The 19,117-nt window shown below is 41.3% G+C and overlaps 1 protein-coding gene across 1 annotated transcript in view; it reads left to right on the top strand.

The window, feature by feature from the left end:
• ARHGAP22 (Rho GTPase activating protein 22) overlaps nt 1-10,453 on the top strand; it is an 11,787-nt gene extending 1,334 nt beyond the window's left edge. Inside the window, exons 3-5 of the mRNA XM_009709299.1 lie at nt 2,154-2,275; nt 5,092-5,986; nt 10,024-10,453. Coding sequence (XP_009707601.1) covers nt 2,154-2,275; nt 5,092-5,986; nt 10,024-10,252 — 1,246 coding nt within the window. The 3' untranslated portion in view covers nt 10,253-10,453. The remainder of the gene's footprint in view (nt 1-2,153; nt 2,276-5,091; nt 5,987-10,023) is intronic.
• The last annotated feature ends 8,664 nt before the right edge of the window (nt 10,454-19,117 follow it).

The raw sequence follows: 19,117 nt of genomic DNA on the forward strand, positions 1-19,117 counted from the left end.
GGCCACACTGCGGCCTCACGTCCAGCCGGCTGTCAACCAGCACCCCCAGGTCTTTTTCTGCTTGAACACTTTCTAACCACTCTTCCCCCAGCCTATAATGCTGCATGGGGTTTTTGTGGCTGAAATGTAGGACCCAGCATTTGTTCTTATTGAACCTCATGCCTATGGCCTCAGCCCATCTATCCAGCCCGTCCAAGTCCCTCTGTAGAGCCTTCCTACTTTCCAGCAGATGAGCACTCCCACCCAACTTGGTGTCATCTGCAAATTTTCTGAGGGTACTCTCAATCCCCATGTCCAGATCATCTATAAAGATGTTAAACAGCACTGACCCCAAAATTGAACCCAGGGGAACACCGCTAGTAACCAGCCGCCAACTGGATTTAGCTTCGTTGACCCCAGCCATCCAGCCAGTTTTTTACCCATCAAGGAGTCCACCTATCTAAGCCATGAGCAGCCAGTTTATTTAGGAGGATGCTGTGGGAGACTGAGTCAAAGGCTTATATGTTAGTTACTGCTATGTAACTTTCATACAAGTTACTGCTCCTATAAAACATGTGGAGGTGAATGTGCAGCCTGCCTGAAGGAAGCTCTTGGTTTATCCAAGAGCATCAGCCAAGCAAATTGCTGTCACCCACAGCCTTGGCAGCAGGCATGAATGATACTAATGTATTGTTTATTTCAAAAGCACTTAAAGATCATTAAAGAAAGGCATTTTTTCCAGGTACTGCACACTTGGAAGATTTATGACACAAGCTGAGTAGCAGATGCAGTCAGAATAGCCAGTCTGGCCTCAGCTCTGGTTTGAAAGTGGGATTGGGAGTGGCTTCCTGTTGGAGTACCAGGGACTCCACAGCCTAGTGAACTATGTTGTATTCTAGTTTCCGTGGTAATTAGTCCCTTTATGACCACTGGGATTTGCACAACTGGAGCAGGCAGTAGACACAAACACTGACATGAAACCCATGACTTATTCAAGAGATGTCAAGCCCTTCCCAAGTGTAGAGACAGATAGCATTTCTGAAATGTATTTTTTGAATGCTTTAAAAAATTTATTTTACCTCACTATATGCTTCTATAGCCATTTGTTTTAGTATCTGAGCACCTCAAAACATGAATGGCTGAGGCAGTGAAATACAATTATATGTGTTTCTAAGTGAATAACTTAGGAAAGGAAAGGCAAGTAGAATTTGCTTCTGTCTTAGTGAAGAAAACTGAGGATTCTTGGGTCTCAGCACAGTGTCCACCACAGGACAAAGCCACAGAAAAAAATAGGAGTGCCTAGAAAAGTCATGCTGCAAGTAGAAGCATTCAAAAATTTGCCAAGTAGTGCAGAATGACAAGGAAACTTCTTCTCTGCCAAAACCCAGCCGTTCATCCGAAAATTAACAATAGTTAAGGAAAGGGAGTACAGACAGAGTGAGACTTCACTTTTGAGGCCACTGAGTCCTATATCCTGCTATTGTAGGTTTGCATGTCATATAGTCCTTTTTACAACTTGGCTAATTATGTACAAATTATTTATGTGTTTGTTACAGCCTTTCTTTTACTACAACTCCTATTGGGAGGCTGTTTCAAATTACAAAACATTGACTGTTAGAAACTTTCTACCGATTCACAGCTTATACGTAGGTATAGCCAGTCTGTCTGGATTTCTTCATGTGCTATCTTTGGCTTTGCATAGTCTTTTTCTTGTGTTGATGTTTGCGCAGCTGATGCATTCACAAGAAGCACTTTGGCTACCTTTTGTGTATTTTGTTAGATTCAAGCAACAAAGCTCTTTCCACAGGCTGGTAGTTCTAGGATGAGGAGGTGAGTGCAATACTTTTTTAATTCTATTATATCTGTAGGTGAAAACTGGAAGAAGTCAATCTGTGTAATTGGAGAATTCCTATAAAAACATAAAAATCTGTCCTTTCATACCCCGTAGAAGACTGGATCTCATACAAGGCAGAAATCATCCTGTCCTCACTTGTTCCTATACTAGGAGGGATCTGAGGTTATTACTGAGTATCTAAGCTGCATTAGTCTCTAGAAGCATTTCAGGTATCAGGGTTGTATAAACATAGGACAAAACTGTTCCTGCCCCGGAATGCCTACAGTCTGAGAAGTGACTTATTCCTCCTCCTTTGATTTTTCTGGGGGGGCTTTTCAAGGTTCCTTGATGAAGTTCAGGCTCACTCCAGTGTTAACAAGATGAGTGTCCAGAACCTGGCTACAGTATTTGGACCAAATATATTACGGCCCAAAATGGAAGATCCAGTGACCATGATGGAAGGTACGTACTACTCTTGTGAAATAACACAACACCTGTGTGTTGGAGCTGTAAGAGTATACTGAAAATCATACATTTGTTGGTAGCTGTATCACTTGATTGCACAGTCAGCAATAAGCCAAGCAATCCTTTTCATCAGTGCCTGTGAGGGGATGTACTGGTTGGCCTCTGTTATCCCACTCACCACTGGCCTGGGAATGTCTCTCCTCCCCACCACATGGAGATGCCTCTGCCCTGTTGTAAATTGTTATGTGAAACTCTTTTTGAACCCACTGCTAAAATGAAAGCTCAGATGTTCTTCAGAAGGATGATGTTTAAGTACCAAACTGCTATCATTTAGAATTGGTGCATTTCGGTGGTTAGACAGCTCCCAGTAAAGGACATCCAGTCCACAATGAAGGAGGTACTATAGTTTTTGCTTGGCCACAGGGGCTATAACTAGGTGTCTTAGAAGCGTTGTCTCCTAAGCAGGCTGTGTGTGGGTCAGAACTTCACAGAACCCAAGGAGTAAGTTGAAAATCACTGAAAATCATCCAAAGTTAATTTTGGATGTAAAAATCTGAAGCTTGAAAATTATCTACCTCCAAAATGGGTCAGGAAACGCCAGGGGCCTGATCTCTGACTGGCTGACAGTGGGGCTGGGATACAGCCCCTCTCCCAGGCGTCGCTGGAGCACAACTACTGTGGTGCAAGCTTTAGCAGGGTCTTTGCATCAAGTTTTGTGGGATCTTGGCAGGCCTGCAAAAAGGATTGATGGATTCATCCAGCATTAGGCACAGATGGAGATGCTGTGCCCAGGGTGTCTGAACTCAGCCTTAGCACTGTGCTCTAGCTGTAGGGGACAGCTGACATGGTGTTCTACATGATGGAAATCCTTCACAGAATGCAAGCGTTATCATGCTTTAGGAGCAGCAGCGCCTTTAACTCTGCAGAAATGACCTCTGAAAGGCGCTGCAGATGTGTGCCCCACAGATGGCAACTCACTCTAAGGTAACAGGTCAACTTCAGAGCATGGCCTGACATAATGTAGTTGTTCAGGGACTCAAAGCCTGCCACGGAGATGTGGGCCATATTATTAAGCGTAGATTTGAGACCTTCCCCTCCAAATGGGGAAAGTACAAAAATGTGGGGAGGAGAAAAAGGGAGTGGAGGAGCAGACGCTGGGTTATTCACTGTTACAGAGGTGGGGATAGCTGAAACCTCAATCTGTTGTGTGATGCTGTGACTTCCCCTAGTGGCCAGTTGGCCAGCGTTGGTAAGACTCTTTGCAGCCTTGGCCAACAACATGCTTTTTGTTCAGTTGGTACAGATGACAAGTTTGGGTTCAGTTCACCTCAGGCATTTCATTATGCAGTTCAGCTGATGGCAGAGGTGCTTGTACTGTGTGTAGGTGCACAGGTGCCACAGATGCTGTGGTCTCATGGTCTCTCCTAGTCATCACATAAAAACACTACAGTGACCTGACCTGGAATTCTGTATTATCACAAGCCTGAACTGTAGAAAAATGGGGATCTGGTGAGTCGATTTTTAGACTTAATCATTATACTCATAAGCAACAGCAACGGCAATGTTTTGGTTTATTAGTTGAGGATAGAAGATAGGTTTAATAGAAATAACAGAGAAGTAGAAAGACTCAATAAATTTTTTTTTTAGCTTCAGGGTGAGATGGATCTGCTAAATCAATGGATACAGAAAAATACTGGTGCCAGCTCTTAACAAAAAGCACTTTAATTGTGTTTCTCCAATTTTAAACAATGAATTTCAAATAGAAATATCTGAAGTTTGACAGCTAAGTTGTTAGGAATGCCCTTATCTCCAGAGAGGTTTATTTCTCTCCCTGCATTCACAGACATAAAATAGAAGTTGTAGGTGAGCTCAGACCTCTTGCTATCAGACCAAAACCTCGCTATTAAATTCAGGCCCTTATCTTGAACACCGGAGTATGTTAGTCTTATTCTCTATTTCAGACAATACTTACAGATAGAATTACATATTCATTCTTTTTCAGGTTTTCCTCTTTTGTAGAAAGTACTTTATATTAGGTTTGGTAAGTGGGGTTCTCTATTAGTTCATAGTGGTCTACTCCACTACTGGAAAACAATGACAACTAATTTCTGTGGATTTAAATAATTGCAAGTACTTTTTGTACTTGCTGTACACCTTCTGCAGGTGCATGTATCATACAGATGTTATACTTTCTGCAAGTTTCTCTATATACTGAGTTACAGCAGAAGGCCTGAGCTGAAATTTCTGTTTCTTCAATAAACAGTAGTGTGGGCCTGTTAAGACTGCGAAACTGGGTGCAACATAGTTGTGGAAACGTGCTGGTTTTGGAAGCTGTACAGAAGGGTGCTCCATCCCAGCAAATAGGTTAGTGTGTTCAGGATCCATCATGCATCTCTGCACAGGACTATGCTGTACTGCATGGATGCAAACACTGAGATTGATGCTGGATCTGAACCCCATGCCTTGGTGTGGTACAGACATGCCGGTTTTCCAGGTGTTATCCTCCTGTGTCATCCTCAAAGGTGTCCTTAAGCAGGCCAATTTATTAATTGTTACTGGTGATCATTTGTACTCTGCTAGTCAGCTACGTTCGTGAGCTGGACTGACACCTGCATCTTTCACAGTCTGCATTTCCAGCCTCTTGTGGTCCTGTACAGAAAGGCCCAGAGTGGGTGGTTGTGCAGACCTGTTGCAGTGCATGGTGGCCACAGGTCTGCCTCACAAGGAGCTCACAGGGCATCTCACTGACAGGGGATGAGTGTCCGGGGTCTTCGATGTCTCATCAACTGCTTGCCTTTGTTTTCTCCCCACAGGCACCTCACTAGTTCAGCACCTGATGACCGTGCTGATAAGTGAACAGGGGCGAATCTTTGCTGTTCCTCAGGCAGATGTGCCGGGGAGCCAGCTGGAAATCAGACCTGTGCGTCAGCGCAGTGCTGTGGAGTGGATCTCTGAGGAGGATGGGGAGGACAGCAGGTCAGAGACCAGTGTTCCCAGCCCTGCTGATTTGCCTTCTAGCAATGCTGCAGCACTAGAGGCCACGTCTGGACCTGCGTTGAAAAACACTCCTTTAGAGCACAGTGGCAAATTGACTCAACCTGCCAGCAGCCCCAGTAAAAGAGTGCAGACGCTGCCTCCGTGGAAATACTCCTTCCGCCAGCAGGGAGCACGGTCTGTGAGTCCAAAGCTGGGCAGCTCATCCTTAGATATCCCCAACCTGCCCTCCAGTGGGAACTGGTTGATGAATGGACTGTACTCCCTCCGAGGCCATCGCCGGACAGCCTCTGGGGAACGAGTTAAAGACTCGTGTTCTTCCCAGAGACTCTCTACTTATGACAACGTCCCTCCATCCAGCCTCTCCCTTAGCACACACAGTATGGCCAGCACCACATGGTCTACATCATCATGTGAAATCTCTGTGATGGACTCGGTCAGCAGCTGCCCAGCCTGCCGGGCCAGTGACTCTTCTGCTTTAAGCTCTCTCAAAACCGAGTGGATAACTCAGGGCTCACTGTCACAGAGTGAGGTCAAGACTGCAGACCTGGAGAACAGCATTGACAGGTTTGAAGCATGCAGCAGCGAACAGAGCAACCTGGCTGCGGCTTCCAGAGACTCTGTCAAATGCTCTAAGGCCTTACAGAGCTTGGTGGTGGAGCTAAAGACAGAACTGAGCAAACAAAGGACTGAATATGAGGCTAGTATCAAAAGGTAATGTCATCTGCAGGGGGGACAAGGAAGTTGTTTGTCAGTATTACCTGTTTGAACAGGAGTGTGGGCTACCAAGTGTATCAGGTTCTCAGACCTGGACGTTGGCTTTGGGAGTTGGCAGATTTGGTTCTGCTCTTTCCTCGCTGCTCTCTGAATCCAAATTTTCTCTCTCTCATGTAAGAGAGGATCAAAAAAAAAGTGATTTCTATCACACAGGGAATTCCAGTATTTCATATTCTGTGTTTTCACTGGAAATCAGAACTGCACAGGTAATGCTAAAGGCTGCTCTTAATCAGTGTCCTCAGAGAAACAGCAAAGCAAACATCTTGGAGGGAAGAATTGGGACCCAGGGTGGCCAGGCCTCAACAAGGAACTCTGTTGGTCTGTGCAGGTGCCAAGGTTTGTACCAAATCAGTCTGAAATTGAGGGCTTCTTTCTGCTTTTCCCAACAGAAGCATTCTTCAGAGAACTGATCTTGACTATTCTCCAGGTTGTTTTTTGTGGTGGTGGTGGGACTGCATCTCAGCTACAACTTTTTCAGCAGCCCTTTTGTGTTGAATTTCTAGAGACCTTGCTTTTGGTTTTTGATGTACTTGGAGTGGTCCTTTGCTCGTATGGCCAGCCACTGAGTCAAAGTAGCAGCAAGGTGCTGCTTGTACAGCAGATATATATGAACTGTGTAGTTCTTTGCCCACTCTGATGTTTACTTGCACAACTGCAATTGCTGGTGCTGTACTTCAGATCTGTGCTCAGAAAAATTCCTTCCAGTTTTCAGGAGAGATGTGTCAGGGCAGGGGCTGTAGGAAGTAAAAAGTACTAATAACTAGGAAGTCATATTAATTTGTGTGAGTTTTTATATTAGGTTTTGTAAGTGCTTAATAGAATGACTTTAAGGCAAGTACTCAGGGAAATATGCACATGGAATATTGTTGCATAAAGGAATTAGATATGTTTTAATATACACCGATATGCAAAACTGCACACCACATTATAATACAGAAGAATAATCACTGGCCTGGGTCTGCAGCACTGGTACTTTGCACTGAAGAAGGGCTGTAGTCCCATTTCTTACAAATAGTTGAGTTCTTAGCTTTTTTTGTGTGTGTGTGTTAAGGTGTTAATGTTATAATCCTTCAAGTATTGAAACTCCTGTAGCGTTTACATGCCTGAATTTCCACTCAGCCTCCCAAACATGGTACCAAAAGCACATATAACTGTTTGTAGGGAGTGTGTAGCACAGCTTTAGGCTACATCTGTTGCCTCTTTTTTCTTGTTAATTTCTAAAAAATATATCTGAATGGTGATCTCTTCCAGTGGGCCAGCTATTAAGGTAGGAATTTCACTTGCTACCTTCCTGCTTTATTTTATAATTTCCCATGGTGGTGCCTTGCCAGCTTTGGCAGCTTTTCTGCCTCTTGCATTGTACTGCCTTGGTATGTGAAGCTGGAAGGAGAATCAGGCCACGTAGCAGTTTCCCACATAACCTCACAGAGTGGGAGAAAACCTTACCCCCACCTTGTTGCGTTCCAGGTAGAAGAGCTGATGAGACTGCCACCAAGTTGCTAGCACGGTGTGTTGGAAAAGGGCTGTGAACCAGGATGGTGGTTCACAGTTTATTTGGTTTTGTTTGGATGCCCTACTGATGCAGAATGGGAGGGAAATGAGGGTATGTGTCTTGCATTTAGTTCTGCTGAGCTGCCCTGGCAAGCCTTGTTGCAGGGATACAGAATAACAAACAGAAAGGAGAGCAGGCTGCAAAACTTGGGACATGTGTATCTGCACATTTTTACCTGCTGCCTGGGGGAAGAGATGGCTTTCTACCTCTTATCAGTAAAACTGTTCCAACAGGGCCTTCAGCTGTTGACATCAGGGACATCCAGAAGACCTGTTCTTCATTCCAACTGTTGAGCAGTGTCAGCGGCTTCAGCTCTAACACCTGCCTTTCCCCTTCAGCTGGACAGGAACAGGGAGCACTGTGGCTGGAGGGGAGGACTATAAATCGGCTGGGTCTCACAGAGCAAAGTAGCTAAGAGGAAAATGCCAAATGAACTAAGTTTCATAAAACCAGGCAAGATGTAATCACTGCCTTTTTGTATTAAACAGGATGACTCCAGCTGTTCAGGATTACAGCCTGAAGGATCTTGCTGTCAAGTCTAAGAATTTGAAGCCAAGTTTTTTGGCTCTCAAAAATTTTGCAATGTTTTTACTACATCTGCAGCAACTTACATGTATAAAAATATGTTCCTTTTGAGGCTGCATGAAAGTCTGCTCCTGTGGATGAGGTGTTGCTTAGCAGGAAAACTTTAGGCTGCCTCACTAGCTTTATTTTATTGAAGATAATTTAGTCCCCAAAAGTAATAATTAGTTCTTTTACAATTGTATGTGTGCTTGTGTGGTTTGAAGAACTGAGTGTGTTTAGCAGGACATGTTTTAATGAAGGAATATGAGCTTTTTGTTGGCACATACATAAATGGAGGGAAAGCAGAGTCAGTACCTGCCTGGGGCAGAGGTAAGGAATACTTGCTGATGGAAAAGCTGTTATTTATCATCATCAACGGCCCATTTTCTCTCTCTTAGTCAGAGGGAGGCAAATTTTATGGCCTTCCTGTAACCAGTCTGTTCCAGAGCATTTCTGCCTCGAGGTTAGTATAATTATCAGGCATTCTCCGCTGAGTTTCAGTAATTCATGTTTACCACCTGGGACTCAAGAAACTGGCAGTATCTTGGGGAAGAATATTATGTTGTGTATGTACTAAGTACTGTCACTCTGTGTAATTCAGAAGATGGACAGCTAGTCCAGGCTGCTGTAGCTGACCTCTAAACTTTGTGGTGGAAAAATGTAATTGGTAGCTCAGAGCTGTAGGATGTAACAAAAATGTTATAAAGGGGTGTCTCTGGAAGCATCCTAGCTTCAGAAGAGTCCTTTTGTATTATAGAGAAGACAGCTGTCTGGGTGATAAAAGCCTGCCTTCATCAAGATGGGTAATTTTTTTCAGACATCGTACACATTTCTGTTCATTCATCAGTGCAGCTGTTGTTCTGCTGGATTCAGTGATCAGGGCACCTGTGTGTGACTTTCTAATTGGTTGTGAAAGTTGTGAGAGTGATCACATTGCCATCCTTAGCTGTATGTGAAGCAACAGTTTAAGGGGATGCCCTGAATTGCCTGTATAATTGCCTCTTGGTGGTCACAAAATAGAATTCAGACCTTTCTGGGACTGTCACAAAGGTCCTTTTTTTTTTTTTTTTTGGTTGTGGAGTCTGTAGCATGCCCTTGTTAAGTGTCATTTACCCTGTCTAAAAATAACCCATTCACAGTTTTACAGGGAAGCCAGGCACCCCAGCTTCACAGTTGGGTATTATACTGATCAATGAATCTAAGAGGTGGTGGGTTTTCTGTGTTGTGTTTTGTCTTTAAGTTTGGTTCTCCTTAGAGAAAAGCTCTGAGTCTTCCATTAGAGATTTGTGCACAGACAAATTTAAGGTGTGTTCTTCAGATTCTTTCTCATATGAAATGTTGGTTTTTGTAAAAGCTTGTACAGTATGAAAAACTTTTATTCCCCCACGCCTTTGTCAGTGACAAACTTCACAGAAATTACCAGAAAACTGATGGCAAGGAAGGACTGTGACCTCATTTGTACCTAACCTCCAAGGAAGTTCCTCTGTTCTGGATATGCATATAGGGAAATACAGTAGCAGAATGAAAATAGAGTTTAAAAGATTATTTTGGAATTAGATATTTGAACTCAGCCTGAGGTGTTAATACATCTCCTCATTCAGTCTGTTGCCCAAGAGTAAGCATTGTTTTGTAAGACTTGAGCGTATTTTCTCAAGATACAGTGGAGGCTCCAGCTTCAAGGAGTCTCTGCCCTTAAACTCAACATCAATGAAATTTTAGAATTTCCCTTAGAATGAAGATATTTTAGCTCTAAGTGGAACACCTTATATTTATTGTAGCTATCAGCAGTATTTATCCAGCAACTTAAAAAAAAAATTATTTTTTTTTTCCTCCCCTCTCTCTCTCCTTTGGTTTTAAGAATTGAAGAAACAACTGCAGACCTGAGGAAACAAGTAGTTAGGTTAGAAGAAGAACTGGACCAAGAAAGAAAGAAATACACGATGCTGGAGATAAAGCTGAGGAATTCTGAACGTGCTCGTGAAGATGCTGAGAAGAGAAATCACCTCCTGCAGCAGGAAATGGAAGATTTTTTTTCAACATTAGGATGTTTAACTGTTGGGAGTCAAAGTGCTAAAGTCTCCAAATAGAACAAGCTGGTGTACAGCAAAGAAAATTCTATTTCTGGCAAAAAGCAGTGAAAATGCACATTTTTGTCTGGTATACTCATGTATCATGAGTAATTCTACAGTGACTGCACTCTTGGTGATACTTGCTCTGTTGTCTTTACATGTGCTGTAGTATTTGGGCCAGCTGGGAAAGACTACTAAACAATGCTTGAAAGTTTAGGTGTCAGATTGCCAAGAAAGAGTGGGCACCCTTTTTATCCACAAATCAACACTGTTCTCCATAGCTGTACTGCTGCCATCTTCAGACTTACCACATGATCCTTTTGCTGGCTCAAGGACAGTGGAAAGTCCTGCAAGGTGGGTGGGATGGCCAGAACCAATGGACAGGCTGAGCCTGGAGCTGAGGGCCCTCCTACACTTGCGCTTGGGAAGATGGCAGTTCTAGTATGTCATCACATTCAGTGTGGTTTAGCATATGGATTTAATGAGGTGGTTTTTCTCCCCATTCCCTACATAAAGTTTGTTCAAATGTCTCATTCCTTAAAGTGGCATTATTTTATGAAGATAATGTGAAAACAAAATCTACAAATGAGCTGAAGATACCAAAATCTTTACAATTCACTAAAGTATCCCTTATCCACCCAACAGTTCCAGTGTTTCACAAAAATGCAACTTATTAAACTGTGATTAATAATCAGATTGGCCACACAAACTCCATGGAACTTTAAATATGTGCATTTTGCCCTAGGTATCTGGGTTGTTTTGAGCCAAAAATAGAGCGGTGTTAGCTGCAAGAAAAAAAAATCTCGTGAGTTGATATGCACTGATCAGACATCAAGGTAGGCGAAGAAAGATTCTTATCATCAAGATGCATCCAGCTGCTGAGCGTTTTTATCTATAAAACTTCCATAGCAAAACCTATGGTAAGAGAAATTAGTGCAATTGGGAGGTGGGGGGTGGGGGGGGGCGGTGTGATAGAGGGGAAAGGGTGGGGATCCATCTTTAACCTTCCTGGGACAATTTACACTTAGCTGCCTTCTAACATTTCTCATTATGCCAGTTGATTATTTTGTTGTTGTTGTTAGTTCACAGGGAGATGAGACAGGAGGAGCATCGCAAACAACCCAGCAGCCTAAGTTGATTACTTGTGCTAAAGAAAAATCGTTAGAATGAAGTTGTAATTTCTGGTAACCAGGTGCCAGGGCTGACTTCCCCTTCAAGGGGCGGTGGCTTTGAGAAGTTCTCCATAACACTTGTACCTCCCTGAGCCACGCAGAGCCTGCACACAGAAGATTGTTTTGCCAGATTCAGCTTGAACTCTTCTTGCCAGACGAGCACTCACAGCACTGTTCACTCTTTCTTGGCATGTATCTTTGACAGCTGAGGCAGCTTGGGACTCTCAGAGGAGAAAGACTTTTAACAGAAAAGTCCCACAACAACATGAGCTGGCTAAAGGGGAAGTATAGACTGTAGTGAAGGTGCTTGCTTTATTTAAGTGTTTCAAAAAATGACCTGAATCTGTTTTTTCTTACTAGAGAAGAATGTAACTCATTGTCTGGAAATAACCTTAGATTGGGCTTCTTTACGTACCAGCTGATAGTATACCTTTCAGTACTGACCTTGTCTGTACTGCTTCTCTTTCCTATAGAAATGTAAACCATTTAAAGTGAGCAAAATTAAATTTTAACCTAATCTTTCTTGGTTAAGACAAGTCAAGGAAGGTGGTAAAGTAAGCCACACAGTTAGGTTAATTCAGTTAGTTACTTCAAAACATTTTCCCTTCTTCCCAGAGCATGCAGCTGTGCTGGATTCCTTACCACTCCTGGTGTGAGGCAGTGTGGCAGGCACCGGCATGTTGAACAGGAGCAGCCTGACACCTGCAGGCAGCAGCATCCTCCTTAGCCTGGTTGGTTTGGTTTTTTCCACCCCCCCAGCCCTGTATTATTACTGATAGCGACAACTGATCCTGCAAGGAATATGATTGATGGCCTGTTTCAAACGGCAGCATTAAGATGCATAATGTGAGAAGCAACTGCTGTAACAATGATTTTGAGCTGGAACAGCATAGTGGGTTAGGTAACATTAAGTACCATGCCAGTCATCACAAAATACTATTAGAGAGTGGCATAAACTGGGTTGTAATTCTCTGCAATTAGAACATCAAGACTGGTACAAAGAAAGTTTCTACTGAGGCATTCAATCAAAGTAGTAGTAGCAACCAGGTTATTTTAATGCCCTCTTTTATTCCTACCCCCAACGTGGGTACCTTTCACTATATCCATCCTGATTGCCCACGCCCCTTAGACTATTTATATTGCATTATCTCCTGTATGTATCAAGTGCAGACTACTCCCTTTGGTTCTGCTACACTACAAAGTTAAGAACTGAGCCATGCTGACTGGGAGCCTGGAAAACAAAACAGGCAAGACAAGCACTAAACAGGAGTGCTGGCTGAACTCTCAGTGAAATCAAATGCAGCTGGAATTCTAGATATTCTTTAAGTATTTAAACTTAGGTAACCACTACATATAGCAGAACTGGGGAACAAACCCACCTATCCCAAATCTTAAGCTCCAGGATAGGATCATTTGTCAGCTATGTAGCACTATAGAATCTTAATCTGGCATCCAGGATAAAATTCTTTCTTCTTTTCAGTATCACAAATGAAACCATATCCACTCAAGCTGATTAATGGAACTAACCATTTCCCAACTGACTGTTGCACTCCATCCAGCAACGTCCATTCCTCTTGTTCATGAGGGAATAAATTTTAGGTTCTTTTGAAGATGATCCACTGCAGTAAATAAAGCCTGCAAGAAGCTGCAGACCACCCTGTTCACACTAAAATGCACCTTGGTAGAATGTGAACTCCAAAGCACAGCAACAGAAGCATGTTCATTTCCTGCCATGGGCAATTATGCAAGAAATGGGAACACACTTGCGCTGTTGTACACAACCTCATGGAACGCTATGCTGTTATTTGAGGAAGATGATACACTCTTCCCTGCCACTTCATTTGCCAACTTCATGGATGTGAGCAAGCACTCCTTATTTTGCAGACCTTTTGCTTATTACAGCCCCCAGTTTAAACTGCTAGCTTGCTTAGCAAGCATTTACAAGATAGATGTTTGTTAGCATTAGTAAGACATGACAAAAGGCTCCTGGAATCAGGTAGATAGGCATTTTTACCATAGTTTTACCTGGGCAGTCTTCCCAGCCTGGAACATCCCTTCCAGTATTATGCAGGCAAAAAAAGTGTAAAAAATTTTCAGTGAAACCCAACAAAAGCATATGCTTAAAAAAAAATAAATCCAAAGCCAAACAGCAGCTTAGAGAATAACAAAAACTTCTGTAGTTCTCCATGGCATTTCTAATGTGAAAAGGAAAATTAATAATGATAGCTTATTGAATTATCTACATTGTTAGCAAGTTCCATGCAAGCCAGCAGCACTATGGAGCATTCCAGTTCTGCGCCTAAGTCACCCACAGACAAACCTGTGGCAGAGCTAACACTGTCTCAGGCTTTGATCTATATTAACATATTACTTGGAATGAGCTGCACTTTATGCTAAGAAACATATGCAAATAAGAATGAGCATTTCTGAGGCTCACTGCATTCCTAGCGAAGCACCTCACAAATAGGTGGGCTGGAAAAACAAAGCAGGCTGCACTGTACTGCCTGTGGTCATAGTACCTTTCCCTTAAAAATGTAAACAAAAGACAATGTAACAGTGTGCAGAAAAACACAACTGAAGGCCATCTTGGAGTCTTTGTTTAGAGAAACACTGAGCTCCTCCTGGAAATGAAGGCAATGAAATGCATTACGTTAGGCTTTAGCCCCACAGTAGAGATGCCAGTGCAGCAAGTGGTCCTGGCCCCCATGTGAGCTCTCCAGTAAGAGCTCTTCAGAAGTCAGATCCTTCCGGCGTCTCTGAGACTGAGACTGAAGTTTTGAGAAAGCTTTTCCTTTCAGACACTAGACAGCCCATATCTTACCTACCTCTTTCTGCAATGCAGGGTCTCAGCAGCTGTATTTCCAGAAAAGAAGGCAGCTAGATTTGGCAGCAAGGAAGTAAGAATGGATTTCTAGCAGTTACAAACAAACACACTTGGTATTAACAGCCTGTGGCATATCCAAAGCCCACAGGAATGGAGAAATGGAAGAAACATGTCACTTTTTGCTCACAAGCGAGCTCACACACAAGAGAGGACCCATTAAAAACAGATGAAGTCTCAGGAAGGACTGATGGTAGTACAGCTCCAACTGAAGCCTTGTTATGAAATCCATTCCAGCCTAGCAATGAGGAAACGCTACATGCATAGTGGTCAAACCTTGGGTTGTTTTTTTTTTTTCTTTTTTATTTAAAATATCATTATAACCAATTGACATACTAGATAACAATGTATACATTCCAGTGGTGCACATGTAATGACCTATGGCATGAATGAGTAAAAAAACCACAATGTTCTCAGTAATGCCCCACCAACATCTTATTTGGAGGGAATAAAGGAAAAGCAGGAAAAGGTATCAAATGTGGGGAAGAAAAAACCAAAACAATTACAGTCTTCCCCAGTATTTTTAATGGTGTATCTTCCCCTTCAAATTTCTTGGGACAAAATAAGAATATACTTCATCAAAAGGGGCAGAAGGAATGATCACAATAATTCGGGTTTTTTTCTCAACTTTAGTAATAAAAGTTAAAGAACTCTCAAAAATAGACTAGATATCGGGCCTACAAAAGTAATTTATCTGTATGCAAAGCTTACCAAGAATTACTCCTTTTGTAAAATGTAAAGGATGAGCTGACATTACTAGTAAGCTATTTTTACCTACAAAACCAGACTACAATAATAAAATCACCGATTTACAGCTAACACAATATTCTAGATGTACATTATTGTACACAAGCTATATATTACACATGAACATCTTACGTGAAATATATAAGAAACATACTTACTGATATTGTCTCAACATTGGCCAATAGGTTTAATTTTCTAAAGGAAGTGTATTTTTCTATTCACATTCAGTGTAGTTCCAATAGCAAGGGTTAGCTTTGCTTACTTAAGAAACATATAAAGTTTGTGTGAGGTAGTTCAAGAAAACCTAGCTTAAATTTTTAACTACAGAAGTAGAAACACAATGTGATCTGATTCATAACACGTTTCTGTAATGCAGAGATATCTAAAAAAGAAGAGAAGGGAGTGAAAGAGATCACTTGAAATACCACTTTTATCCAGTGCCCTTAACTAAGAATAAATTAAGTGAACTGAAAATTTGAGTAGGCAGTAACGTCTCATCACATTTCATGAAAATCCTTTTTCTAATCCTATTGAAAAATGCAGACAGCTGTCCTTCAACTCCAGTCCTCAAACTAAATATGTAAGAACCAAAACACTGATAGGAAAATAAAATGTAACAGCATGGACAAGCTGCTGTCAACAGCAAATAAAAACATCTGTAGAAGCAGTAATTCACTTCCTTTAGGAACTTGAAACAGCAAGACCAAGTGTCAGCTGAACCACCTTCTCCCCTTCCCCCATAACCTCAATCAAGAAACTTCATGTCATACACTTTGCATTATCAGCTGGGTAGGAACTATCCTCCTGTACTAGCTTTTATTTGATCATTTTTCTTTATGCAATGTTGAGATGAATGTCACATACATTAATGCAGGGCATTATACTAATGCAAACGTCTGTCAAGGTGCTTAATTTTTGCCCTCTAATGAAACAGCCTGCGTTCAGAGAAGCAATTTTCCATAAAACAAACCCACATCAGGAACACCCCTTACTTGGACACTGAGGCAGTAGAGGGTGCTGCTGCCACAACCACCTCAAGTCCAGCTCAGCATATCCTCCCCCGAATTCACACCTCTGTGTTGGCAGGGGGAGGCACTTACCGAACAATTTAGTGCTGCTATTATCTTTGTCTCTAGCTGGAATTCCTGTCCAGAAAGATACTACTGCATATAGCACAGTAACGTTCTTCAAAACTAAAAACCCAAGCCGCACAGCACCTACATCGGGAGAAGTACCATGTCTCTTCATCTTAGCAGAATGAGTGCAACAGAGGAGACCTGGTCCGTCATGCTGGTCTAAGGTTGTTCAACTGATGGGTATTGCTCTGGCAGTCCAGCTTCTCACACAAAACCCTCAATTCTGACCCCACTGTCCTGCATCAACAAAAGACTTCACAGAGCAGAGGTGCAGCACACAGTAGCAGTACTAATTCCTGCCCCCCCGACCTCAAATTCTTGAAGAACCTACTTCTACAAAAGGAGAGGAGCTATTTTATCCTTGATGCCTGCCACAGGTCTGATCAGAGAAGGTGGAAATTAATCTCATTATTATTGCCCAACTTTTAACCTCACCTGACATAAGAAATCAGACAGCTCACTGTAATTCAATCCCTACCAACTCCCAATGGATTGGAACAATCCTAGAAGAGGAAAGTTGCATGCACTTTAGTGAAGCCTGTTGTCATGAGAAGATTTTGGAATCATACACTAAAATAAAGCTTAAGAATAAAATAAAGCTTAAGAATACTTTAAGAATAAAATTGTACAGTGTATTAGATAGTATATGATCTAACAACATAACAATAGACAAAAAGACAGCTGAAGTCTAGCTACCCATTTGTTGTTGTGGCAGTGTACAACTAACTCTGAAATAATTTTATATTTCAACAAATAAAAAGGGAAATGAAGACTAGCATGTTGCTGTGATACTTTGGTTACTGAATCTGATTTTCTTGTCTTTAAAATTTGCCATCACTTTACCTAAAATGCAAGCAACTGAAAAAAAAAAGCAACACCACTATGAAGATGGTGCCAAAAGTGAACTCTAGATTCCCACAGGCAAAACTCTGACCTTACTGAAATAATCCCTTTAAACATAGCTCACTCACACTGCAATAGGTTGCAGTGGACAGTCTCACCCATTCATTAACCCCACCTTAAAAGAAGAAAAGCTCAATTCTCCTTACAGCTTATGAACTCAGTGAAGTTACTACTCATAGCACACTATGGTAAAAGCCTAGTAACTATTTCACTCAATTTTAAAAGCAATTTTTCTTTAGGACACTGGAAAGTGACAGCAAAAATTCTTTTAAAGTTTCAAAATATTTCAATCATCACTGCAATCCAGGGAGGTCCAAAATAAATTTAAATAGGATTAAATTTAAATAAATTTACCAAATTCTGTTCTTAACAGCCCTTATGGGCATCAGAAGTTGATTTTGTCAGTCTTAACTTCATCACACTGGGATCACCGGACTATCATTTGACCCTATGTAACAATGGAGTACTGTTGTATGACCAAAAATTCTGGCTTAATTCACAGCTTAAACTTTGATAAAAAAATTACAAAATAGTCTGTTCTGTTGGTCTCTGTTCAACTTGAGCAGGTTTTCTATGTTCCAGTGCTAGATGAATCCAAACATGTCCTGCCTATTCTGAGGTAATATACAATTTGGCAGGATCCTGTAAAAATAATTGCCTTAACAAATGTGGTTTAGAAAGGCAATATTGAAATATTAGATACAAGTGAGGAAAGCAAAATTACATGCACACAGCACTTACCAGCAGTCTAGCCAGGCCAGGAAAACAACTGTGCAGTTTATCAATTTAGTCATCTTTGAGACACTACCATTCCTTGTAACCCTGTATGTTTTTTAAAAAGACATATTAGATACTGAAAGCATTACTATCACTTCTACTTTTCTGAAAAGACAAACTTTCCTCTTTCAATTAGAACTTCAGAAAGATACCCATTTAACCCAACAAGCAGAAGGAACCACACTGAAAATCATCAGTCATTCCTGGATGACCTCTGTAGCCAGCTGTATCATTTGCTTATGCTCTGCACCTGGCAAGACTTCTGTATTGTTTCATGCTCATTTTTGTGAGCATTATTATTTCAAATTCCTCTTCACATTCTAATTCACTACACAAAATATGCGTCTACACAAGGCAATCAATTATACAGCCTAGCTTCACTAAAAATCTGCATTTTCCAAAGGAATAAATTCTGAATGATTAACTCATACATAAACTTAAGTCAGTTATACATAAATCATTTTGTAAATATAAAATGTAAACAGTTAAAAAGACTTCTGTGAGGAGCAGCACCATTTTACATGACTTTAGTAACTGTTCTATATATTTCAATGTATCTTTTGTTTAAAAAGTGTATTGAAACTTGGAGTTTCAGTGCTGAAAATTACTGAATATTTATGACTTAAACCATTATTAAGATTTCTGCTACACTGGTCTCATGGTGAAATGAAAGAGATAAATATTAATTTATACAGCACTACTTCTCCCTCCTTTGGATGGCATATATTGCTCACTTAATGCATTAGCTAGAGAAATCCTGAGGTTCTCCTACCACTTAATGGTTTTTAGCAATCAGTTACTTTTGGTGGAGAAAGAATAGCTGAAGTTTTGCCCCTATTGCATTCATGTCATTCCCTCTTCTATGCAAAAAGCACTCGCCTTAGTAGACAAAACTAGTAAGAAACAAAACTCGCAAGAATCACATATTACATGAAAGTATAGCTACAGCATATTCATTTTCCCTCTTGGCAGTCTAGACATCCTGAATACAGTTCTTTTTGTGTGTACAAAAACAGGCTACAAGCTAGAAGTAAACAGTTTATTGGCATTGCAATGTATTATTCATGAAGTATCCTTGTGTTTTATGGTGATCAGAAGATTTGGCATGCCACAACTCTGCAGAAAACATCGCATTACTTTGCTAGGCTACATATTTCTGCAGCTTTGAAGATATGGTTTGCTTCCTTAAGTTGATAAAACCGTTCAGATGAGGTTACTTTGCAAAGGATTGTATACTGTTTCTCTAAAAAAATTCACTAATTGTTGC

Source organism: Cariama cristata, unplaced genomic scaffold (assembly GCF_000690535.1).
Source record: "Cariama cristata isolate BGI_N322 unplaced genomic scaffold, ASM69053v1 scaffold2841, whole genome shotgun sequence".
Taxonomy (NCBI): Eukaryota; Metazoa; Chordata; class Aves; order Cariamiformes; family Cariamidae; genus Cariama; species Cariama cristata.